Source organism: Meriones unguiculatus, chromosome X, assembly GCF_030254825.1.
Source record: "Meriones unguiculatus strain TT.TT164.6M chromosome X, Bangor_MerUng_6.1, whole genome shotgun sequence".
Classification (NCBI taxonomy): Eukaryota; Metazoa; Chordata; class Mammalia; order Rodentia; family Muridae; genus Meriones; species Meriones unguiculatus.
In genome coordinates, this window is record NC_083369.1 from 147,048,344 (window position 1) to 147,075,099 (window position 26,756).

Consider the following 26,756-nt stretch of genomic DNA (forward strand, 5'->3'; position numbering starts at 1 on the left):
GCATGTACTAGGAAAATGCTTCACTACAGAGCTACATCCCAACCCTCAGTCCTTAATAGTCATTTGTGTCTAATGAGCAGAACTCAGAGACTAATCAATGCAGAAACCAAATAACTTAGAGTCTACCCAGTATTTCACTGTGGAAAACTTAAGAGTGATTTATTTAATCATGATGTGCTAGTCAGTGGACTTATTATTCAAATGCATTCTTTTCTACTGTAGACTTCTAAAGCATTTCACCTCTTGGTAAAAAACAAATTTCAGGCAGGCTTGGTTATGCACTCCTGTAATCTCAGCACTCAGTGAGGCAGAGGCAGATGGATCTCTGAATTCAAGGCCATCCTGGTCTACAAAGTGAGTCCAGAACAGCCAAGGCTGTACAGAGAAACCCTTTCTCAAAAAAACAAAACAAAACAAAACAAAAACTAAAAATATGAAAACAAAGAAGTCTGAAGCTTGCTATGTATAGTGATTGTCAAAACAAACAAATTTGCCTTTATAGTTTTAAAATGTATTATTTGATAATTTTAAAAAGGCATATATGGTATTTTGAACATGCGTTTTCGCCATTACCTTCTCTTAGCCTAACCTTTTGAGTACCACTGAACTACTTGTATCCTTCTTTCCAACTAGGACCCGTCATACTTTTGTGTCATTTTTTTGTGACCCACTGATTTTAATAAGGTTTGCTAGCTTGAACATGAGTAAGGAGTTATTTATTGGTACAGTGGCTACACAACTAAAGAAAAGGACTCCTTCCTCAGTAGTAGCCATTAAATGCCAGTGGCTCCCGAAGGAGAGGTGTGGCCTCCCAAGCCCCTCATGTAACCCTGGTGGAATGTTTAAGGTCCCTATCTCTTGCAGCTCTAGTGCAGGTAACCACAGCTGCTATGACTTTGTGAGAGCAGTGGCCAGATATTGAAGAGGAAACAGCATTTTACAGTACTTCTCCCCATTCTCTGAGTCTTATCAGTTTTTCTGTTGCATTTCCTGAGGTATTCCTCAAGCCTTGGAGGTGGGGTGATATAGATGTCCTTATATAGGGCTGCATACTCAACAGCCACTTAATTCCCAGCACTCTGACCCATTAAGTATGTCTGCATTAACTACCAGATAATTTTTAAAAATTAAATACTATATTAAAGTGATTGAATTGTATTTCCATACTTATATAATTGACAGTAAAGCCAAGTTTTTTTTTGTTCTTTTGAAAATAATAAAACACTTATAAAGTTTCTGTGAGTCTATAATTTGTAGACACTTAAATTTCTTGGTTAATTTCAACTCTGCCCACTGGTGAATACAGTAGATTCCTGGCCTACAGCCTACATTCCAGGGAACCCCAGCTATTTGAATCATGTATAACTAGATTAGAAAACAGATACAGAACTCTAGGAGGGAAGGCAGGGAGGGAAGGAGAAAGAGAGGGAGAGGGAGAAAAGAATGAAAAGTCAAGTCATTGTCAAACAAGTAAAACCATTTTTTCTTTTTTTAAGATAAAGTGTCATGTATATCAGGCCTAGAATTTGCTGTGTAGTTGAGAACGACTTGGAATTTCTGATTCTCTGGTCTCCATCTCCTGAGTGTTGGGACTACAAGTGTGTGCCAGTTTTCCTGGTTTATGCCATACTAGGGATTGAGCCCAGGGCTTCTTCCAAGCACTATACCAACTGAGCTGTATGCCTAGCCCCAAAATTTTGTTTTAAAGTTGCCTTCCTTGTTGGCTGTTTGACTGATAACTCATAACTTTTGCAATATTTCTGTGCCAGATAAGTGGCATAGAAATTCCAGATAGGTGGTCTTTTGCCTCATTTTCGAATAGACCTGGATCTGATCCCAGCTCTGCTGCCTGTTAGGCATATGGCTGTGGGCAACTGTTAGTTATAATAAATCATGATGTGATTGTTTAGCAGTCAAGTCTCTATTAATGCTTTTTCCTTTACCTGAACTGTCTAGTGCTCTGATTGTGTACATCCCCACTGTGATTTGGGGTCACATCTTGGCTCCACCCCTTCTTTGACATTTCCAGCTTGGAACATTTGCTCCTTTTTCAAGACTTGTTCTCTGTCTCTTCTTCCTGACACCTGATACTCTCTGTCCTACAGAACTTTGTACAAACTTATTTTCTCTTCTACTATCTAAGCATACTTTTCAACCATAGTTTCAGTCACCGAACACACTTCACAATGTCCATTCATGAAATCAATTTGGCAGTCATTTATTGAGCATCCCTTCGGATGTGTGTATACAACAGCAAGCAAGACACACAAAGTTCCTGTCTCTTAAAGCTTGTATTTTACAAGGTCCATTGATGAAAACCCCAACTCATTAATTTTTAAAACATTAATGGCATATCTATCTGCCAGTATTTCTGCTTAGTTTTGGCATTGTACATGTGAAGGAAAATGGTCCCAGTCCACAAGTACCTCGCCGTATCATAGGGAGATAACCACATAAATAAATAATTGTGATATATTACGGAGTATTTCCCAGAAGAACTATTTTGGCACTTTATCCAGGAAATTTCTTAGTTCTAAAGACCTGCCTATGCACTGTGAGATATTTCACTTCCTGGTTGTCCTCTATATGATTTATTTGTTGCTATAAATGCCTATCTGGTAGTTTGAATAAGAAATATTCCCACAGTTTTAGGCATTTCAATACTGGGTCCCAATTTGGTAGTGCAGTTTGGGTAGGTTTAGAAGATGTGGCTCTGCTGGAGGATTTGTGTCACTGGGAATGGCCTTTGAGAGATTATAGACTCATGCCATTTTTAGTTTGTTTCTCTGTTTCCTGCTTGTGGTTCAGCCATCATAGTTGCTGCTATGCTCCTCCTTCATAACAGACTCTTCCCTTTTGAATTATAGGTTGCTTTGGTCATGGTGTTTTATCCAAGCAGTAGCAAAATAACTAGTTGCTGACAAAAGCAACTTAAAGTAAAGGAGAGAGGATTTGTTTTGGCTGATTTTCAGAGGTATTTTAGTCCATTTAGGATAGTAGTAGCATAGCATTTTCGTCAGTGAGAATATGGCTGGGGCTACTCAAATCATGGCAGCAGACAACAAATCAGAGAGCACAGTCTAGAAGCAGAAGTGGGAATAACTCTTCAATTCAGTGTCTGTTCTAGTTAAATAGTTCTGCCAACTAGGGTCTACATCCTAACAGTTCTATGACATCCCAAAATAGTGTCACAAGCTGGAGATCAAGTGGTAAAAGACTTGAGTCCTAAGTAAAGGAGCAAACACATGAGTCTGTTAGAGCATTTCCTATTGAAACTGTAACATTTCACCTTTAGCCCCCAAATGCTCATGGCTCTCTCATAAAGCACAATGTATTGAGTCCAGCTTTAAAGTCCACATAATCTTGACAGTTTCAAGTCTGTTCTAAAGTTCCTTGTCTCAGGGCCTGGAGAGATGGCTCTGCATTAAACAGTGATTACTGCTCTTACAGAGGACTGGAGTTTGGTTTCCTCACCCAGTCTGGGTATTTCACAATGGCCTATAACTCAGCTCCAGGAGGAACTGATACCTCTGGTCTCAGCAGTCATGTACACACATGGACACACACACACACACACACACACACACACACAATTTAAAAAGTACTTCAAAAAGTTTGACATCTCCATTGAAACTCAGGTTAAACATTTAAGCTGTGAGCTTCTGTAAAATCAAAAAACAACAATACTTTTATTCTACAATGCCACATGTTAACATTCCCATTTCAAGTTTCAAAAGAGAAGAATAAGAAGTTAACAAGACTGAAACACAGCAGAGCAACCGTTAAACTCTGTACCTCCATGTCTAGTACCTGAGGCATGCGGTGGCATCATTATACACATATCTATCTGTATGTAATGCATTTTGATCATTTGTACCTTTTTCTGTTCCGATTCCCTTTGAACCCCTTTTCACCAAGTCCCCTTCCTTTAAGACCCAGTGTTTAAGTCAGAGTTGCTTCCGTGAGCTCAGATGGGGGATTACTTACTGGAGAATAGGCCACATACTAGTGGCTTCACCCGTGAAAACATGATTCCTCCCTCACCTAGTAGCTATTAACTGCCAGTAGCTCCTGCTCATCAACAATGGAATGTTGACAGCCTGTTTTGTACAGATGACCGTAGCTGCTGTGAGCTCACAAATGCAACAGCCACAGCATATCTAGCATTTCACAGCGTTCTTCCCCGCCTCCAGCTGTTTCATTATTTTTAACCTCTCTTCTGCTGTGTATCTTGGTTTGGGTGATGATACAGATGTCCTGTATAAGGCTGCAGTTCATTAATTTTGGTTAGTATTTTGCTCTTTTGAGACATGTTTTTCAGTCTCTTCCTGGTTGTCCCGATTTTCTCTGTAGACCAGCCTGTCCGGGAACTTACAGAGATCCACCTGCCTCTAGCTCCCAAGTGCTTTGATTAAAGGTGTGTGCCATTACATAGGGCTTTACCTCATTAATTTTGAATTAAGGGTCATTCAAATTGCAGGATATACACATACACAATGAGCCAGATTCTTTGCCAGAATACAAAATGAATATCCTCTGGTCTAGCTCCTGACAGAAGCCTTATACCTATCTGAAACCCCATGAACACTGTTTTACTGTCCACATTTCCAATAACATTCTGGTCTGCTGAATGGCCCGTTAATTTAGCCCAATTCTCCAAACCAAATTCTACCTTTAAATCATTTTCAAGGATCCAAGAACTTCACAGTCTGGTTTATCACAGCCATCTTCGTGATACCAGTTTTCCATATTGGTTACTTCTGCTGTATTTCTTTCTTTCTTTCTTTCTTTCTTTCTTTATTTAAAATTTTGTTTTGTTCTACTTTACGTGCATGAATGCTTTGTTTGAGTGCATGTATGTGCACTGTATGCATGCCTGTTGGATTCCCTGGAACTGAGGTTACTGACGGATGGTGTGAGGCTACAGGAGCAACAAATGCCTTTAACTATGGAGTATCTGTTCTGCCCAGTTATTTTTGTTATTTCTATGACAAAATACGTGATAAAGATCAACCTAATGGAAGGATTTATTTTTCTTACTGGAGAAATAGAAAAATCATTTCTCCTTGGATGAGGTGGCTTAAAGTTAGAGAGCCCTTCCCTATAGTGTTTCTTCTTTCCTAGACAAAACCAAAAATGTCTTTGGATACAGGTAAGGTCAAGGAATGTCTTTAAGAGTCTTTAGGGTAGTTAAATGATTTACCAGGTGGAGCACGGGTAATGGCAAACACAAATAATTAATAGTAATAATTCCAAACTAGGAACTATGAATCCCAGGTCTTCAGATCATCTGAACTGATCCCCTGTGGTCCATTTTGCAAATGCAAAATGTAAATTCTTGATTGGTGCTTAACTGTCTTAGTGGGGTTCCTGTGTCTCATCTTAAACACTACTGGAAAATTGGGCTTTATTATTCACAGGTAAACCCTGTGAGTAATTCTTTGGAGTCTGTCACCTGTTGGAGCTACCTTTGAAATGAGCCGAAGTCTGTCTCCCATGACTCTCTTTTTTAAGTGTTTGTTTAGAAGCCTCGGAATTCCTTGTCAAACTTGGCCAGAGTAAGCGTTTAGGAGTTGGTAGAACTTTGTGGTTGTTGTAGGCTTTTAATAAGTATAGTTATTTAGTATTTCACAGTTCCATATAAAATCATATACTTTGAACATATTCACACACAGACACTGTAATCCTCTTTGGATTCCCTCCCACCACCTCCTTTCTTTTTCCCAAGTCCTCCTATTTTCATGTAAATTTTTGGTGACCCACTGGATTTAATTAGATTTACATGTAAAAGCATAGGTGGGGGGGTTATTTCCTGAAACATGAACAAACTTAGCCAGTGGCTATGCCATGGAGAAATGTACTACTCCTTCCACAGCAACCATTAAGTGCCAGTAGCTCCTTTTCACGGTGGAAAGTTGATAGGTACAGTGTTGTGCAGGTCTCCTGTGGTCACCAGCTCTTCTTTGAGTTCAAGAGTACAGCAGCCATGACATGTCCAGAGCATAGAATTCCAGAGCCGTCCTTCCCGTCTTCCAGCTCTTAGATTGTTTTTTTTTTTTTTTTTTCATCCTCTTTCCATGGTGTTCTCTGGACCCTGGACAGGGTGATACAGATATTCTTAACATATATATATGTTAACTGATTATATATATATAACATATATATATTAACTGATATATATAACTGATATATATATTTATATATATATATTTAACTGATTAAGCAGCTGAGGGTGGTGATGCCTGCTGACTTGTCCTGCCATGGCAGGAGGATCATGAATTCAACTTGCTTACATAGCAAGTTCAAGAAAGCCAGCCTGGGCTACATAAGAACTTGTCTCAAAATACAAAACAAAAGAAATTGATCAACATAGAGGCCCCATATCAGTAATTGGAATTTGTTATAGGAGTTATCTGAGCTATTTGAATTGTTTTATCTAGTTGTTTGAGGAGAAACTTCAAAAACTTAAGTAGCTTTAGTCCTGAAAAGGGCAACAGTGAAACTTCTCTTCAGAGGAAGGGCATTTTTGCTTTAAGTAGTTCCCCTATTTATAGAGAGGCAGAGCTCTGTTTTCTAGAACTCCACTGAGCACAATATATGACATGGTTTTCCACACAGTTGCAAGTGTTACTCCCTTTTGGATGCATTTTACATATTAACATAAAAAGAATTAGTTCTCATTATGACAGTTTTTTTTTCTTTTTTGTGTGTGTAGAGATGAGTGGACAATGTTGTGAAGGTGGTTCTTTCTTCACATTTCTATGTGGGTTCTGTGCATTCAAGCTCAAGTCTTCAGGCTTGCACTGCAAGGGCTTTCTTTACCTGCAGAACCATGTCACTAGTCCCATTATGGCATTTTCAATCAAAATTTGGTTTTGTTGTCCTTTTTTTTTGTACCATTTAATTTTTTTCTTCCTTCTTCTCCTCCTCCTTCTCCTTCTTTTTTTTTTTTTTTTTCTTGAGACAATGTTTCTCTTTGTAGCCTGCACTGTAGACCAGGCTGGCCTTGAACTCAAAGAGATCAACCTGCTTCTGCCCCCTCAGGTTTCAGGCTTAGGATTCTCCTACTAACTTAGTAGCCTTTAAGGAATCCCTTTTGTTTCCTTGAGCACAAGTTTTGTAAGGTCTTGTCTCAGACCATTTATCTTATCTTTGTAAAATATAAGACTAATTCTGTTCTTAAATTTATGGTCCTGAGTTCTGTACTTGAACTGGATGGTTTTGGAGTCTACATCCATTCTGTAGACTTTCTGAAGAAGGTTGTAATTAAAATAGGAAAAGTAGAGAGTATCAATAAGAAAGTTTTAGGATTAAGATAGGAGGGCACAGAAGTGGGCATTACATGGATATTTTTGAAGATAATTTAATGGTAACATAATAAGAGCTGAAGAGCTAGTGGGACAGAGAATATGGACGTTTTTATGGCTGGTTAAAACACCACAGATTGGGGCTGGAGAAATAGCGCTGTGGTTAAGAGCACTGTTTGCTCTTCTATAGGATCATAGTTCAATTCCCAGCTCTCTCGTGGCAGCCCATAACTGCCTGTATCTCCAGTTCCAGGGGTTCTTGTACCTTTTTCTGGATTCTGAAGATACTGCATGCACTAGCTGCACAGACATGCATATAAGCAAAGTACCCATACACACAAAATAAAATAATTAATTAAAAAACCCACCACAGATTTAGTCAGAGACTACTGGAATTTGTCTTTTTTTTTTTCTTGAACAGTATGTTTAATGGCATCCATTTGAATAAATCCTGATAACTGGCATAGTACTCACAGTCCTTATTTCTGTTTAATCGAGTTTAATAGTACCAATTCTTTCCACTCTTTAGTTATATTTTCCCTGTCTAATGTCTCTTCACTCTGCAGGCTATGCACTGATTAGTCTAACCTCTGGATCCATACCCTCTCTGATCAAAAGGACAGGTGGACTTACTAGAGTTGTAGAGCCCTTTTAGTGGGGTCCTGGTCGACCTTGAAAGGCATGAGTCCCAATATGAGTTATCCTCTTAGTTTCTTTTTTCACTTTGGATTTCCTCGCAATGTTTTGGCTGTTGAAAACCCTGGAAGTTTTTTTCAGTGTTTTTTGTTTTTTTTTTTTTTTTTTTTATTTCAGAGGCAGGACTATAGTCACATAGGACTAATTACACAGGGTAGCCTGAAACCCACCAGGCTAGCTCCATCTCATAGGCACTGTTCTGTCTCAGCCTCTCAAGTTGCTGGGACTGCAGGTATGTGCTACCATACCTGGCCAGTTTTTTCAGTCTTCAACTGGTAGTAATGGGTTTTAATTTTGACATTAATATAACATCTGGATAAAGCTTAAGTTTAGAGTACTTTTAATTCTTCGGGGTCTGACATTTTTAGCCATATTCACATAAGGTGTTGACTATACTATATAGTAAATGATAATAATAATAATAATAATGTATACTGTCACAGTTGTGGTAGGTCTTCCCAGTAAATGCATTCTTTACAACTTTGTTTTTCTTTTCTTTCTTCTTTAGGTGCACATTGATAATGAATTCTGGCCTGTTTTGGATGCAACATTTGTAATGGTGGCTCGAGATTCTGAAAATAAAGGGTAAGTGCTGCCTTTTCATGGTTCCTTAACTTCAAAATTTTTCAAAAATACATAAGATTAGAGAAAAAAACTAATGAATTTCCATATGCCCATGACCTGGATTTAACAGATTTAACTGTAATATGTTTGCAAAATTAGTTTTTCTTTAAAGAAGATGTATAAGATTTTAAAACAAATCTCATATACAGTGACATTTTACCTCAGAATACTTTAGTGTAGACCTTTTTAAATGTCGATAGTTTGTTTTATTTATTAACTACATACACTCTGTGGTGAGTAAACCACCTTCTGTACTCCTAGAGCTGTAGTAGTCACCATCTTACTTTCAGGTTGACTTGTTTTAAGCTTCTGCGTATGAGAGACAAGTGGCAGTTATTGTACTGTGCTTGGCTCATTTCACTTAGCATAATGCACTCTAATTCAATACATTTTGCTTCAGATAACAACTGGATTATTTTTTTCCCCAGACATTGTTTCTCTGTGTAGCCTTGGTTGTCCTGGACTTGTGTTGTAGACCAGGTTGGCCTTGAACTCACAGAGATCCACCTGCCTCTGCCTCCCCCAGTGCTGGGATTACAGGCATGCACCATGGTGACCAGCCAGAACTTGGTTATTAACAGCTGAATAATACTCTATTGTATATATATGTATTTCATTTTATTTTTCTATTCTTAAACTGACTCGATTATCTTAGTGCTTATTAATAGCACTCCATTACATAGAAGTGTACAGGTATCTCTGTATACTGGTTTAATTTTCTTTGAATATATATATATATATAGAAGAGAGATAAAAGGGCCACATGACACAACTATTTCTGAAAATAAGTTCTTCATGATGGCTTTACTAATTTTACATTTCCTATAAGATTATCTACAGTTCCTTTTTCTCCATATCATTGCTGCATTAATTAAAAAAAAAAAACATAGCCACTTGGGACAAATTGGGATATCATTTGACTTCCTGATTATCTGATAGTTAAAGATATTAAGTACTTTTTAATTTATATGTTAGCCACTTATGTTTCTTTTTTGAGAACTATTTAGATCATTCGCCCATTTTTAAAAATTAGTTAATGAAATTCTTTTGAGTAACGTGTAGATTGGATATCATCCCCTCCTAAAATATGTGTTTACAAAGATTTTTCTCCCACTCTATAGGTCCGCTCTGCAGTCTGCTGAGTTTTTCCTTTGCTCAGTAGAAACTTTTTATTTTGATGTAATCTCATTTGCTTATTTTTCCTTTTGCTTTTTGTGATAGAGATACTTTCCCAAAAGTCCTTCTCTACTTCAATGTCTTCAAGTGTTCCTCTCTCTCTTTTCTAGTAATGGTTTCAGGTCTTAGATTTAAGGGTTTAGTTCATTTTCTTTTGAGGCAGAGTTTGTCTGTGTAGCTGTTGTTGTCCTGGAACTCACTCTGGGTAGATCAGGCTAGCCTTGAACTACCAGAGATTCCCTGCCTCTGCCTCCCAAGTGCTAGGATTAAAGATGTGTGCCATCACTGACAAGCTATTTCTTTTATGTTCTGAGAGATTACTCTAGTTTCTTTATTCTGCTTGTGGATACCCAGTTTTCCCAGTACCATTTGTTGAGCAGACTGTCCTTCCTACTATATAATGTAGATATGGTATTGTACTTCTAATCTCTCTAGTCTCTTCAGCTGATCTGTATGTGTTTTAATGCCAATAATGTCCTGTTTTGCTTTTTAAATCTATGTAATTTGTCTTATTTGTTTTTTGACACAGGGTGTAGTATAGCTCAAGCTGTCATTGAACTCTGTTTAGCTGGGAATGACCTTCAACTCCATCTTATGCCTGGGTATTACAAGCATGGATGACCAATGTTCAACTTTGTTTTTGTGATTTGGAGGCAAAGTCTAGCAATTATCCTGTGCTTACTTTAAACTCACTGTGTGGACCAGGTTGGTCTCGAATTTGCAGTCTTCCTGCCTCAGTCTCCCAAGTGCTAGGATTATAGATGTTTGCTGTCATATCAGGTCTCTGACATATCTTGAATTCAGTTATTGTGATGCCAGAACTGGCTATTTTCCTAAATAAGTCTTATCATCATGCTAGGGACTTAACTCTATGGCAGCATGTTGGGTACACACATGTGAGGCCCTGCGTTTGATTCCCAGTACTGAAAAAAAAAAACATGAAAATTCAAAACTATATTACCATTGTCATATCTAACAAATATAAGTAACCTTTAATATATTATATATTATAGTATTCATTCATACTTAGTTTCTCCTTAATCTCTTTTAAAAGGGATTTGTTCAAATTAGCATCCAAAATCAGGATACATATTATAGTTGGTTTTACATCTCATAAAAATGTTTTTTGTTCTTTTCTTTGGTTGGTTGGTTTTGGTTTTTCTGAGATGAGGTTTCTCTGTTTAATAGTCCTGGCTGTCCTGGACTCTGTTTCTAGACCAGGCTGGCCTTAAACTCACAGAGATCTGCCTGCCTCTGCTTCCTGAGTGCTGGGCATACAGACATGCTTTAAATAATTTTATGTTGAGCTGTAATTCATATACTATCTGATTCACTGACTGAAAGTGTACAATTTAGATTTTAATATACTTACAAGTTGTATATTCTTAAGTGTGTTCTAATCTAGCCTAGTTTTGTCTCCCAATAATCCTTTTATTGTTGTGTATCATTAATTTTTGAAAGGCTGGGATAGGTAGTATATAAAATATCCTACTTCCTGGACTTGCCTTATTGCTTTCTTTTTATCTGTACCACCAAGATTTCAACAAGATTTTTAGTTCCAGTTCCCTGTTCCTTTTTATTTATTCTTCTGTTACTTCATAAACACACACACACACACACACACACACACACACACAAAATGTAGTTTGATCAGATTTACCTCTTATTCCTCTCCTATTCTTTCGCCTAGTCTCTTAGTCTTCTTCTCACTCCTGCTAAATCCCTTTTCCCCAACAAGTCCCTTTCCTACTTTTTAGTGGTCTGCTGAGTTTAATTAGGGTTGCTTACATGAGCATGGAGGAATGTTATTTACTGGAACATGGGCAGGTTATCAGAAAGTACTCGACTAAAGAAAATGACAGGTTCCCTGAGGCAATTCTCTGGGAGGGGCGAAACTTCATGAGCCTCTCCCCATCCATGATGAAATGTTGATGGCTTCCTGTTAGTGCAGGTAACCACAGTTGCTGTGAGTTCATAAACGTAAACTGTCATATCATGTGCAGAAGATTCATAGCATTCTTCCCCATCTTCATGCTCTTATATTTGTATCCTCATAGTTCTCTGAGTCTGGAATGGCTGATAGAGATACCTCATTTAGCAATGAGCACTCAGCAGTCACTTTTTCTCAACACTTTGACTTGTTATGAGTCTCTCTATTAACCTCTGGCCACTACGCAAAGAAGCTTGTCTCTGTAAGGCTAAGAGGAGCATTCATCTATCCTGTTAGTTCTTTAAATGGTTTAGGCTCATCTTTTTTGTTATTCGAGACAGGGTTTCTCTGTGTAACCATGGTTATCCTGGACTTGCTTTGTAGACCAGGCTGGCCTCAAACTCACAGCGATTCACCTGCCTCTGCCTCCCTGAGTGCTGGGATTACAGCCGTGTGCCACCACTACCAGTTTAAGCTCATCTTAATACCTTTCCTTCCCAACGCCTGGAGTCAGCCATTTGTCCACAGAATCCTGAGGCCCCTTTTAATGGGAACTGATGATATCTGGCTCTGAAACATAGGCACTGGACTATATTGGTAGTAATATTTTGTCACTGTTTCTATGCCTCAGTGTGTAGATGTAGGATACATGTTTAACATGTAGGATACATGTTAAACAAACCAAAACCTCAGGAGTTTAAATGGACGTTTCTGTGTGAAATTTATCTATGCAGGCTTTATGTTTTTCACTCTTAACAGCGAGTACTTGGGTTCCAGCAACAGTTACTTGTCCAAGGGTTACAAACTGAGAACTGTTCAGTTGGATATGGGGATGGCTGCTGTATTGTTTGCGCAGGACAGTCTGGTGATGTAATGGCGAATGTATTTAAAACTCAATTTAGGGGTCAGTAATGAAATTGTTTTCCTGTTATATAGAAGGCTTGTTTGGAAAAGCAAGTTAAGAATGAAAACTGCCTTAAGTTGTGTGTGGTGGCACATGTTTTTTATAATCCTAACACTTGGAAGGTTGACACAGGCAGATTGTTAGTTTATGGCCAACTTGGGTTAAGTGAGACCTGTTGTTTTTAACAAAATCTCAGTTGTTCGATTTTACCAACTCAGGAACCAGATGCTGAGGGGAAAGCCTGCTAGCTCAGAGAGACAGAGAAAACAGCCAGCTGACCTTTCTCTTCACCCAATGTCCCGGAAATAATGCCTTCTCTCCTATGCTGTCTTACAAAACCTCCTTCAAACTCAGTGTTCACCCTTCTTCTTCCCTCTTTCTCTATAATATGTTTACTTCCTGTCAACTGGTTGTTTGCTCTGCATCAAGCAGAAAGCTCTTGGCTTAAAGGTGTGTGCAAAGGCTGAGCCACACCACAACTAAAAACAGGTTTTTAGAGTAAATAACACAATCTAACACAATCCCCTAATAGGTTCATTTTACCTCCTGTGCCTAGTAGATAGCCTAATACTCATTTGCAAAACTGAAGCAATTGCTTCAGGTTTCTCTCCCAGATGATACATTTCAACTTTCCATTTCAGTTCTTTTGTTTCTTGTTTTTTTAAGTTATTTATTTATTTATTTATTCAGTTTACATCATGATCACAGCCCTCCTCCTCTCCTCCCAGTCCCATTGCAACACTCCGTCTCCCCACTCTGCCCTTCCCTTATCTGGCTTCAAAATACATGTGACCAAGGCACATCAAGTCGCAGCAGGATTAAGTATATCCTCTCACACTGAGGCCAGTCAAGGCATACTAGCTAAAGGAATGGGATCCAAAAGCAGGCAGCAGAGGCATAGACAGCCCCTTGCTCCCATTGTTAGGGGACCCACATGAAGAGCAAGCTTCAAATCTGCTGCATATGTGTAGCAGCCCTAGGTCCAGCACATGCATGCTCTTTGGTTGGTTGTTCAGTCACTGTGAGTCCCTATGGGCCCTGGCCAGTTGTAGATCTTCTTGTGGTTTCCTTGACCGCTCTGGCTCCCCTCAATCTCACTCTTCCCTAAGGCCACCTGAGCTCCGCCTGTTGTTTGACTGTAAGGTCTTTGCATCTGTTTCTATCAGCTGCTGTGTGAAGCCTCTCAGAAGACAGTTATGCTAGGCTCCTGTCTGCAAACATAGCAGAGTGTCATTAATAGTGTCATGGGTTGCCTCTCTCCCATGGGGTGTGTCTCAAGTTGGGCCAGTCATTGGTTGGCCATTCCCTCAATCTCTGTTCCATCTTTTGTTTCTTTAGAGCAGCAGTTCTCCACCTGTGGGTCGAGACACCCATAGGGGTTGCATATCAGATATCCTGCGTATCTGTAGATACTTACATTATAATTCCTAACAGTAGCAAAATCATAGTTATGAAGTCTCAGGGAAATAATTTTATGTTTGGGGCTCACCACAACATGAGGAACTGTACTTTTTTAGTTTATTTATTATTTATATAGTTCTCTGCCTTCATGTATGCATACACACCAAAAGAGAGCACCAGATCTCATTATAGATGGTTATGATCCACCATGTGGTTGCTGGGAATTGAACTCAGGACCTTTGGAAGAGCAGACAGTGATCTTAACCACTGAGCCATCTCTCCAGCCCAAGGAACTGTAGTAAAGGGTCTCAGCATTAGGCATGTTGAGGACTACTGCTTTAAAGACTTTTAAAATTGTATTTATTTTTTGGTAGGAGTCAATTCTCTCCTTCCACCATGTGGATCTGTGGAATAAAACTCAGGTCATCAGACATGTCAGCAAGTTCCTTTATGAGCTGAGTGACATTTTTGGTCCTCTACAATTTTTTTGTGTGTTACATAATATCTTGGTTACTTTTCCCGTTGCTGTGTTAAGATGCCCTGACAAAAGAATTTATGGGAGAAAGTATTTCTTGTAGCTCACAGGTCAAGATAGAGAAGTCAAGGCAGCAGGACCTTAAAGCAGTTGGTTAAGTTGCACCCACAATCAGGAAGCAGATAACAGTGACTGAATGCTAGTGTTCAGCTCACCTTTTCTATTTCTTATATTCCTGGATCCCAGCCAGAAAATGTTGCCACCCAGTGTGGGCTGGTCTTCTCACCTCAATTAGTGTAATCAAGGTAGTCTTCCATAGGCATGCCTGCTCTTGCACATCCATCCAGAAGCCTATCTTCCATAATACCAGATCCTGTCAGATTGACAGCACTCACCATCACAGCATGCATTCATTGTACACAGTGATGCATTGTATAAAGACAGTTTTGTACAAATGTATTATAGACTTGGATAATATTGACCCAGCCATCTTTTTTCTTCTCCTCTATTTCTATGCATTTCCACAGTTAGCATCATTTCTAATTCATATCATATACAACATTTATGCATGTTTCTATGTATATATGTGTGTGTGTATGTGTGTGTATATATATAATTTTGTGTTTTAGTTTGAAATCTAATATTCACAAATGATATGTATATTGGGTTCTTTTACTACAGTGAAGAACTCCCTTTTCTTTGTTTTTTTAATTTCTGAGAAATTCATTTTTTTTATTTTGAAGAATTCTTATTCTTTTATTCACTTTTACTGATTCATTATATTTATTATTTGTTCTGTTTTTGAGGGATTTTGAAAGGTGCAGTGAATCCTCATAATCCTTTTACCAAAATTTCCTGGTCAGTCAACATGATACTAAACTTATCTTCCACTCTTACCCTCTGTAAATTATACGCATGGAGTGTTTTTCCCCAAATCATTTAAATGTAGGTTTTTGTTGGCTTTATACCTGTCAGTTTTAGTGTATGTGTCTTAAAGGTAATCCTCCTACATAATTCCAGTGCCTTTATATTACAATGTTCCCAAGATATTTAACAGTATATTACCTATTAACATATATTATCTGATATATGATCCATGTTTGGATTTCACCAGATGTCCCTAAAATATCCTTGTGAAATCGTGCCTCAGGTTCAGGATCCAGTAAGGAAGGTTCTCAACCTTCCTTATGCTTCCATACTTTAATACAGTTCCTCATGTTGTGGTCACCCCAACCATAAAACTATTTCATTGCTACTTTATAACTGTAATTCTGCTACTGTTGTGTATTATAATGTAAAATAGCTGATATGCAACTCCTGTGTTGGTCATGACCCACATGCTGAGAACTGCTGCCTAAAGGGTCCTGTGTGTTTGTTTAGCAGAAATGCCTCTACTGTTTTTGGTCTTTGCAGACATTGAGAGTTTTGTAGAGTCCAAGTCAGTTGTCTTGCAAAATGTTCTAAACTCGTCTTTGTGTTCTCATGAGTATAATCAGGTTTAAATTTGTAGCAAGTGCTGGGCAGTGGTGGCACATGCCTTTAATTCCAGCACTCAGGAAGGCAGAGGCAGGCAGACCACTGTAAGTTCAAGGCCAGCCTGGTCTACAAAGCGAGTCCAGAACAGACATGGCTACATAGAGAAACCCTGTCTTGAAAAAAATAATTGTAGCAAGTAACTGTATCCTGTTTTCTTTGTACCTTTTTGAGACATGGCCCTATGGAGGACAGGCTGGCCTTAACCCATTATGATGATGACCTTGGCTAGACTCCTAATCCTTCTTCCCCTGTCTCTCATGTGCTAGGATCGCAGGTATACGCCTCTATGTCCAACTAAAGTATTTTTTATAATATGCACTTTCTAGTGTATAGACAGGTCTGTAAAGAGAAAACTAACTAATTAATTATTCCAGTGTCCTTGTGTGAGGCTCTCCGTACCCATTACCTAATACAGATGTCAAAATAAGACCTTTTCATGTTGTTAGTGCTGGCCACTAGGGCCTTACATATGCCGGGCCCAGCACTCAACCATTGAGTCATAGCCTGATGAAGGTCTTAAAACGGAAGTCAGTTATTCATCTTAAATTGTTATTAGATAGTGGTATATACTGTGGAAGGGGTTGTTTTGTTTTCTTTTTAAGGCTTATTTTTTTGACAGGTTGGCCTTAAACTTGACATCCTCCTGTTTCAACATCCCTAATTGTTGCCATTACAGAACTGAGCCATCAAAGCCCACTCTTTAAACTAAAATTTTCTGTTTTCTTTAGGCCGGCATTTGTAAATCCGCTCATTCCTGAAAATGAAGAAGAAGAAGAGCTCTTTAGACAAGGAGAATGTATGTCAATTTGTTTATAGTAAAATTAAAAATTTAAAGTATGTTAATTTTACTATATATCTTTATATATGTAATATCTACTATTTATATATTTATTTAGATTTTTTTTTCATATTTGAACATTATATGGATTCTTTACAACAGTCAAATGTCTTACTCATGCCAGGAATTTTTTGATAGTAAAAAATGTATATTTTGTCCCATAGAGTTTGTGCTTTGAACAGTTTTATTGATGAGACAATATTACATGAAGCAATTTGTCTTTTCCTTTTTTTTGGTTTGGTTTGGTTTGGGGTATTTGGGTGTTTTGAGACATGGTTTCTCTGTGTAACCTTGGCTGTCCTGGGCTCACTTTATAGGCCAGGCTGGCCTCTAACTTAACGGAGATCCCCCTGTCTCTGCATCCCTGAGTGCTGGGATTACAGGCGTGTGCCACCAAGTCCAACATCTTTTTATTTCTTATTGCTTGAGAGAATTTCATACATACATATAATGTGTTTTGATTAAATCCTCTCACCTCCCCCCTAATTTCTTTCTCTCCCTACCCATTGCTCACTTTTCTCTCCAAACTTCATGTACTCTATTTTTTTTAAACTCACTTAGTCCACTTAGAGCTGCCAGTATGTGCTTGGGTTTAGGGCCATTTACTGGAACACACGTAGCTATTTTTAATAAAATTAAAGTGTATTTTAGTGCTAGTCAGGTCAGGGCTCTAGATCAGGATGATAACCAGTATTCTCATACTAAACTGATATAATTTCCACTTGAAAGAAAATATTCAGTCTGGAGAGATGGCCTAGCAGCTCATCCAGCAGACCCGGTTTCAATTCCCAGCACCTACATGGCAGTTCACAACTGTCTGTAACTCCAGTTCCAGGGGAACCTGATACCCTCATACAGACATACATGTAAGCAAAAGACCAGTGCACATAAAATAAAAATAAATTAAGTCATTAAAAAAAAGTCTCTGAGTAGAGATGATACATGTCTTTGATCCTGGCACTTGGAAGGCAGAGACAGGGGTCTAAGTTTGAGGCCAGCCTGGTCTGCAGAAGTGAGTTCCAGGATGGCCAGGGCTACACAGAGAAGCCCTGTCTCAAAAAAAAAAATCATAAATAAATAAATAAGTATCTTTAAAAATTACTCACTGGAAAAACTTGTTTTTCATTTTTTTGTATTTTTGCTTTTGTTTGTTTGTTAGTTTTTTATGGTGCTGGGTTTGGAATCCAGGGCCTTGTACATATGAGGAAAGCAGTTTACTGTGTCACTGTGTCCCTGCTCCATTGCTGGAAATTTTCTGTGCTCTCTGCAGCCTTCCCTTGAATAAATGTATAAATTATTCTGGTGGGATTTTGAAACTTAGAAATACTTTGTAGGCTGCAAGGCACCCTAGGTGCTGTGGGGTGACTGTCCTGATCATACTTCTTCATTCTTGTACACTTCAGTGAACAAAAGCCGGAGGATTGCCTGGAGCTCCGCCTCATTACTGAAAGTGGCTCCCAGTCCTGAGGAGAGGAATACCATACATGAACTGTTTCTTAGCACACTGGATCCAAAGTAAGTTAAGATGGTGAGACTCCAAGTTGAGGATGTATTTGAGTCTTCTCCAGAGCCTTACTTGCATGGAGAGCTTTTATAGCCTCTTTCTTCTCAACATGGAAAACATGCCAGTAACAGCGTTTAATTCATCTTCACTTACATAGGACGATAAGTTTTCAGAGTCGAGTTTTGCCTGCTAAGTCAGTGTGGATGGAGGATACAAAACTCAAGAGCTTGGATATATGTCACCCTCAGGTACTAGAACATTGTGAGCAATCTTCTGAATTTGCTGGATTACACTCATTATAATTATCTAAAATTTGACCAACCTTTACTATGCTATTTTAATTTCTTTATAAGGGTAACAACAATGTTGATTTATTATTACTCATTTATGTTTAATAGGAGCGGAACATTTTCAATCGGATCTTTGGTGGTTTTCTTATGAGAAAAGCATATGAACTTGGATGGACCACTGCTTGTAGCTTTGGGTGAGTTCTGGGAAGCAACTTATTTCAAGGAAACATTTTAATCCAGTCTGGGTATGAACTACACTCTAGGATTATGCTTTTTAAAAGATTTATGTGGACAGGGGGCAGGGGTGAGGAGGTGGTGGTGGTAGATTATCATACTATTGGCAAATGTAAAAGATGATACTATGATATTACAGGTCCAAAATTACTGTTTCTTTTCCCTTTTACATATTGCTGTATTTTTTTCAGTAGGTTTTTAATTAATAGGCTAACAAAGTCAGAGAAACAGTATTCTGAAATCAAAGTCAAATCTCTCTGATAGTGATTTTTTTTCTTTTTATTATTAGTTACATTTTATTAACTCTGTATCCTAGCTGTATCCCGCTCCCTCATTCCCTCCCAACCCCACCCTCTCTCCCTCATCTCCTCCCTGCCCCTTTCCAAGTCCACTGACTGGGGAGGACCTCCTCCCCTTTCATCTGACCCTGTTTTATCAGGTTATCTTCAGGACTGGCTGCAAAGTCCTCCTCTGTGGCCTAGCAGTACTCCTCCTCCCTTGAGGGGTGGGGAGGTCAAAGAGCCTACCATTGAGTTCCTGTCAGAAATAGTCCCTGTTCTCCTTATGGTTACTGAGCTACATGGGTGCTGAGAACCGAACTCTTATATTTATGGTTGTGAGCCTAGACTTTAACAGCTGAGCCATCTCTCCAGTCCTTATAATGATTTTTATGTAAAACTTTTATTATATATTCCTAGGTAATTTCTTACCTAAAAACAGCGTAATTAGAGCCTATCCAGTCCCACAATATTGCTTTAATGAGTACCACTCTTATAGTAGCTGCATTTGACAATTTTCCCTTTCTTTACATTTATTTTTTGACTGTTATTTCGCATCAGTGAATTGTTAAGGGAAACCTTTGAGACTTGAATTTTGCAATTCATTACAACTTTGGCCTTCCTCCAATAGTGGTTCCCGGCCATTTGTGGTAACAGTAGATGATATCATGTTTCAGAAACCCGTTGAAGTTGGATCATTGCTCTTTCTTTCTTCACAGGTAGGTGTGTCATGGGAGGTGAAAAGTATTTTTGTCATTTGGGTTTAGAAAAAAACGTTTTTACAGTCTTTGTTTCTCTTATGACTGGTTTCCTTCCCCCTTCCTAAAACAACTGACTAACTCTTGTGTCTCTTTGTTAAGGTCTGCTTCACTCAGAACAATTATATTCAAGTCAGAGTACATAGTGAAGTAGCCTCTCTTCAGACTAATGAGCACATGACCACCAATATCTTTCATTTTACATTCATGTCGGAAAAAGAAGTACCCTCGGTTTTCCCCAAAACATACGGAGGTAAGCTGTGATGATTACTTCTTCCTAATGAGAGGAAGAAATTCTGAAGAGAAATGTTTGCTCCTTCCCGCCACGCCTACCATGGTATGGGAATGAACCGAGGGCTTTTGGTTGGGCACGTATTCTGCCATTGAGCTATATTCCCAGCCCTCTTTTAAATTATTCTTGAAACCAGGGAGTCATATGAGCTAGACACGTGATTTACCACGGAGGTCTATTCCTAATCCTCTTCTTTTAAATTATCCTTAGCAGTGTCTCCAAGCCTGATAGCTCGGGAGCATGTCTTTGGGAGATTCTAGTTTTAAAGCTCTGTAGCTCTGAAGGCCCCCAGAGAAGCTGTTGCTGGTTTGCACAGCTGCTGTAAACAGAGCTGGTGTGAACTGCAAGCACTGATGATGGAAGACTAGTGCAGCCAACTAAAAGGGATGGAGTCAGGGTCTGCTCTCTTCGAATAGTTGTTTAGGTCCAGCCCCAAACTGCATCCCTGTTGTTGGTTTTGCACTTGCAGTGTTGTCCTAGTATTCCCAAATAGTCATTCATCTGTATGACTGTTCAAAGTGCTGCAAATTTCTCCAGAGATGCTTTTCTTGTGTTTCAGAGTCCATGTTATATTTAGATGGACAGCGCCATTTCAAGTCTATGAGTGTCCCACTGATCTTGAAAAAGGACTACCCTGTGGAGCCCTAGGAAGATCTCACTTGTTGCAAACCAGCACTCCCTGCATGGTGGCATTGTGCCTAATAAAGGCATGCTGGAAAGTATTGATGTTTGCATTGCTTTTCACCCTCCATAGACGAGACTATATTTAGCTTTTAGAAGGATCACAAAAGCAGAGTGAGGGGCTGAATGGAGCTGAGAGTCGGAAAAAAATGATTAAACAGCAAAAATTTTTATAATGATGTGAATTGTGACCCTACCATGTTGCTTCTGACCCTTGTCTGCTAAAACTTTTAGCCAAACGTCTTTTTATACAGTTGAGCGTGTTCTTTGGAGTGATATTCTTTTTAAACCTGACTGACATCCTTATGATGTCTAAAATGCTAACAATTCTATATGATTGGTTTCTTTGTTTGTTTGTTTTGCTTCTCTTCCCAAGGTGTTAATGTTGATGGAGGGTAGATAGATGGAAGGGAGATAAAGGAATTCATGAAAGTCTGTCTGTGGTATCTGTAAAGATTTATGGGAAAGTTTAAATCTGAAAATATCGTGAAGTGTTCAGGGATGAGCTTGATGAGAAAACTCAGAACCATTTGTTGCTTCTTGCATTTACTAGATATACTATGCTTTGAGCTGGGCAGGATATATCTTGGTGGAAAAAACAGTAACTTCTCATGCTTCTGAAGCATTTACATGTAGGCAGGCATTTGGCCTGTATGAGATCATATTTCTTCCAGGAATCAGAGAGGCGGGATATGTAACTCCCCATAGGGTCAGCCACTCAGGAAATTGAAGCATATGGAGGTTAAGTGCCTTGGTCAAGGTCCAGCAGTTCAGAAGTGGACTGCTGGCACTTTGAGTACAGGGTATTCTTGAGAAGTATTGCATGCTACATTCAAGAAATGTAGCAGGAGGTTTTACACCCACTGGGATCTCCAAGGGAAGCATTCCCTTTCTTTTTTGCTTTCCTTGCCCCTACCCACCACCCCCTGTTCTTCCTTCTCCTCACCTCTTATTATTTTCTTCTTCTCCTCACCAAATTTCTTTTTTCTTTTTTCCTTTTTGGTGTTATAGGTTAAACCCAGAAACTTGCATGTGTTCTACCACAGTGTTACACTCTAGCCACCAGTGCCACGAATTTGCACTCAAGAAAGTTTATTACATGATGGGAGGGGAATCTGATCCAATTTAGAAAAGCAGGGAGCAAATTAGAAGCTACAATAGAAGATGAAAGAAATTTCTGGCAGTGCCCTTCAGTAAGGCTTCTAGATTAATAAAATCAAACACAGCTCAGCCTTGGAATGAGCTGGGATTCTTTAAAACTCATTCATATAATATTCATTAAAATCATAGTCACTATAAAATATCTGGCATGAATAGTCATGGGGACAAACAGCTTACTCTGAAGTATGCAGTTTAATTGAATGGGATCAAGTCTTATTACTACGTGGTGATTCACCTGGCCATTTGGTCCTGTGCTTCGTAGATCTGTGTATGACATGGGTACCTATAGCTAGATGGCTAAATGGTCCCCATTTAAGAGATTGACTATATATCTTTTTGTATGCATGACTAACCATTTGTGGGTGTACACTGAAGCTTTTTCTGGAATTAATTTATTTTTCTATTCTAAGCACAGTGTTGTAAGAAATATCCTAAACACCTAAAACATTTGGTCCCTAAATTCTTTCCTCAGGAAAAATGGGAAGAAGTAAGCTCCCTAGGCCAAACAGTGTGCAAACAGTGAAGATAGAGAATTCCACAACAGCCAAGCACACTTAGTTATGCGTCCATAGTTACTCCAGACTTTGTCTGCTTTTTGTCTTTTGTTTTAAAAATGTCTTTGTCATTCAATAGATAAAATGACATTTTTTTAACTGTCTTTCTTTGAATCCTGCTGAGATTAAAAATAAATAGCATCTTTGTTTCTAATTAAACATTCCAAATGATTTTGGGTGTCAGAAAATTTTTTTAGCATTTACCAATACAAGTATTGAGTTCTGTGCTGCATCTGTATTGCTTGCCTGAAATGTTCAACTTCAAGCATAGAAAATAAAGTTGGTTTTATTTTAATACAAGTTTTTAAGTAGATGAGATTAAAGCATACTTTTTTCATAGTCTATTTTTATTTTCTTATTTTTATTCATTTTATCCTGGTCATAGCCCCCTCCTGCCTCTCCTCCCAATCCTACCTTTCCTCCCTGTTTCCCTTTCCCCCTACACTCAAGAGAATGGGAGCTCCCACACACCCCCACCATCACCAGCATGTCAAGTCGCATCAGGACTAAGTGCATACTCTTCCCCTGTGGTCTGGCCAGGTAGCCCAGCCAGGGGAAAGTGATAAAAAAGCAGGCAACAGAGTCCATGTCAGGGTCAGCCCCCATTCCATTCCCCTTACTAAGGAACCCATATGAGGACCGAGCTGCCCAACAGCTACATCTGTGTAGGAGTCTTACCTCTCGTCTCGACCATGCATGGTCCTTGGTTGGTGCTTTAGTCTCCACGGGACCCTCTGGATCCTGGTTATGTGGCTCTGTTGGTCTTCTTGTAGAGTTCCCCTCTGAGTCCTTTATCCTTCCCTCCCCCACTCTTCCACAGAACTCCCTGCACTCCACCCAATATTTAGTTGTGGGTCCCTGCATCTGTTTCCATCAGGGGCTGGGTGAAGCCACTCAGAGGACAGCTATGCTAGCACAGCAAAGTGTTGTTAATCACTGTCAGGGGTTGGCTGTCTCCCATGGGGTGAGTCTCAGGTTGGGCCAGTCATTGGTTAGACATTCCTTCAATCTCTACTCTATCTTTATCCCTGCACACCTTGTAAATTTGGGGTTGAACTTTTTGTGGGTGGGTTGGTGTTCCCCTCTCTACACTACAAGTTATGTCTAGTTAGAGGGTGGCCTCTTGAGTCTCCATGACCCCCTAGGAGTCTCAGCCAGAGTCACCCTAATATCTTCCCAGGAACCTACCCTGTCATTGGTCTCTGGCTTGTCACAGGAGTCCTCGTCCAAGGTCTCTTTGCGAGCCCTCTGTCTTCCCACCTCCACTCTTCCAAGGTCTGATATTGACCCTCATTTCTTTCTGGGCTCCTACCCTGTTCCATCTCTTCAAGCCCTTCCTCTGTCTATTCTATTTCTACTTCTGAGTGGGAAGTGGGAGTTAAGTATGTTCTCTTGGGTCCTCCTTTTTACTTCTTTGGGTTTGTAAGTTGTAGTGTGATTATCCTGTACTACATGGCTAAAATCCACTTATAAGTCAGTATATACCATGTGTGTCTTTCTGATTAAAGCGTACTTTAAAAGACAGATTATTTCTAGATTATGAATGTTTTGTTTCTCTTCCTTAAATAATTGAGAGCTGGGAGAAGCAGTGGTGCAAACCTTTAATTCCAGCATTCAGAGACGGAGGCAGGCAGATCTATGTGAGTTCAATACCATCCTGGTATTGAAACAGGGACGCCTGTCCAGGACAGCCATGGTTACACAGAAAAACTCTTTCTCAAAAAACTAAAAAAAAAAAAAAAAAAAAAAGAAATAATTGAGGGAGCTGAGGATGTAGCTCAGTTGGTAGAGCATGCATGAAGCCCTGTGTAACCTGGGTATGGTGGTATACACCTGTAACCCTCCATCCTTGTGACAGAAGCAGGAGGACCAAGTTTAAAGTCAACCTTGGCATGGTAGCACATGCCTTTAATCCTAGCACTCAGGAGGCAGAGAGGCAGGTGGATCCCTGAGTTTGAGGCCGGTCTAGTCTATATAGGGATTTCCAGGACACCTGGGGCTACATAGTGAGACTGTCCAACAACAATAATGATGATGATGATGAAGTTATCCTCATCTACATAGTAATTTGCAAGGACAGTCTGGGGTGAAACCTTGTCTCAAAGAAATAGATGAGGACATTTTTATTTATTAATTTTTATTCCTTTAATTTTTATATTCTTAACATGTGTACAGCTTTAGTTTTCACTGAGAAATTTAGAATTTTTTTGTATTCTACCAAAGCGAAAAGGTTGGTAGTGCATTCCAATCACTGGCACAGATATTTTTATTAGTCTAACAAATTCACATATGGTAGAAAAAGCAAAGATTAATAGAGAAAAATATATCTTAAAATGAACTTTAGGGAGACATCTTCACAAACAAAAATATAAATCCTAAATATATCACGATATAGCCTTTTTAAATTTTAGTTTTTGTCTAGTCTAAAAAGATTTAATTACATACGTTTTATTTTGAGAGGCTCCAAAAATGTCTACTACTAATACTGCTCTTAGAAACAATATTGATGTGATGAGAAGAGATATTTGTCTTTTAGAAAAATGTTAGTTTCCAATCAGTACTACATTATCATCACAATCATTGCTCAAAGGATATTTTTTAATGAGAAAACGCAAATCAAATGTAAAATTGGGAGCTGGGCGCAGTGGTGAACATCTGTAATCCCAGCACTGGGTGAGGCAGAGGCAGGCAGATCTGTGAGTTCAAGGACACCCTGGTCCATACCAGCCTGATCTACAAATTAAGTCCAGGACAGCCGGGCTACACAGAGAAACACTGTCTCTAAAAACAAAAACTGAAATTGGTACCAGAGGGCTGGAATATACTTTGTGGGGCAGTGCATGCCCAATATCTGCATGGTCCTAGGTGCTATCCCCAGCTATGCAAAAAAATTAAATATATCCAGTAAAATTGATACAGATAACATTAAGTATATGAAGATTAACAATCATCACAAATTTTGGAGAGCACATTGAAATAATCATTGAGAAACATAGGGTAGATTAACCATAGGACATAAAAGACAAACACTACATACACAAATCCTAGCTTCTAAGTTTTATCTGTATAAATTCATGTGAGAGTGGGTGTGTGTAGAGGCCTGGAAACTAGAAATGGCCCCCTTTAGAGGAAGGGAAATGAAGCTTTAAGGTAGGGAGGGCAATAGAACACTAGATATGAAAATGGAAGGGGGATTATTGAGGGTGGATTTAAGTGTGTGTGTGTTTGGGGGAAATGGAGGAGAGGAGGTGATGGAGGAGGAGTCAGGGAGATGATGGAGAAGAGTGGTTGAGAGTGGGGTCAACCAAAGCTATGCATGAAGATATCCAAAGGAAACCTACAATGTTATAAGCTAATTAAAACTTTTAGTTAAAACTAATTAAAATGTTAAATGAAAGGCAAAAAGGATGTGACTCTTAGAAATGTTGCAACTATCTGCTAAAAGTTTATATTAATGACATAAAACCAAACCAATAGACAGAAAGGTGTCTTCTGGCAGCTTCTGGCAGTCTCCATCAATTGCTGAAGATCTAAGTGTTCCCTGGAGAGTTGTTACCATCAGGCTCTTGTTGACAGGTGGAGGCTGGAATCTAATGTCTGTTGGCTTCTTCAGTGTTTTCCATCTGGGCCCCCATTTCCTTCAGTCACCTCCCACAGAGCAATCTCTGGATACTTCACTAGCTCACAACTATCATACTTATTTTATTCTTTGTTTTTATTTTATTCTTTGTTTTGGTACTAGGATACAAATCCGGGGTCTTACACCGTATAGTCACCTATGCTACTTCTGCACTAAATTCCCAACTCCTGTTTTTAAAACTTTGAGACAGGGCCTTGCCATGGAGCCCGGGCTGGCCTTGAACTTGTGGTTCTCCTGTCGAAATCTCCTAGATGCTGGGATTATAGGCTTGTGCCACCAAACCCAGCCCCTAAATATCTTACTATTTGTCTCAATACATACAAAAAGTAGTATCAACAGAAGGGATGCTATGTGGAAATAATGTAATTATTTGAAATTCCTTAACCATAAAATATTTTATGGTTATTCTCTTGGAGTAAACTCCTATATTCTTATCCGTTTCTTTTTCACCATTTTATTTTTGTTTTCCAGACCAGC

At 39.0% G+C, this 26,756-nt stretch overlaps 1 protein-coding gene across 1 annotated transcript in view; it reads left to right on the forward strand.

Annotated features, from left to right (window-relative positions):
• The window catches only part of LOC110544785 (acyl-coenzyme A thioesterase 9, mitochondrial), a 42,390-nt gene extending 19,579 nt beyond the window's left edge, over positions 1–22,811 (forward strand). Inside the window, exons 8-15 of the mRNA XM_060375371.1 lie at positions 8,512–8,588; positions 16,778–16,845; positions 18,291–18,402; positions 18,549–18,639; positions 18,790–18,875; positions 19,825–19,912; positions 20,054–20,204; positions 20,803–22,811. Of these exons, the coding sequence (XP_060231354.1) occupies positions 8,512–8,588; positions 16,778–16,845; positions 18,291–18,402; positions 18,549–18,639; positions 18,790–18,875; positions 19,825–19,912; positions 20,054–20,204; positions 20,803–20,891 (762 nt within the window). The 3' untranslated portion in view covers positions 20,892–22,811. The remainder of the gene's footprint in view (positions 1–8,511; positions 8,589–16,777; positions 16,846–18,290; positions 18,403–18,548; positions 18,640–18,789; positions 18,876–19,824; positions 19,913–20,053; positions 20,205–20,802) is intronic.
• Positions 22,812–26,756: the final 3,945 nt, after the last annotated feature.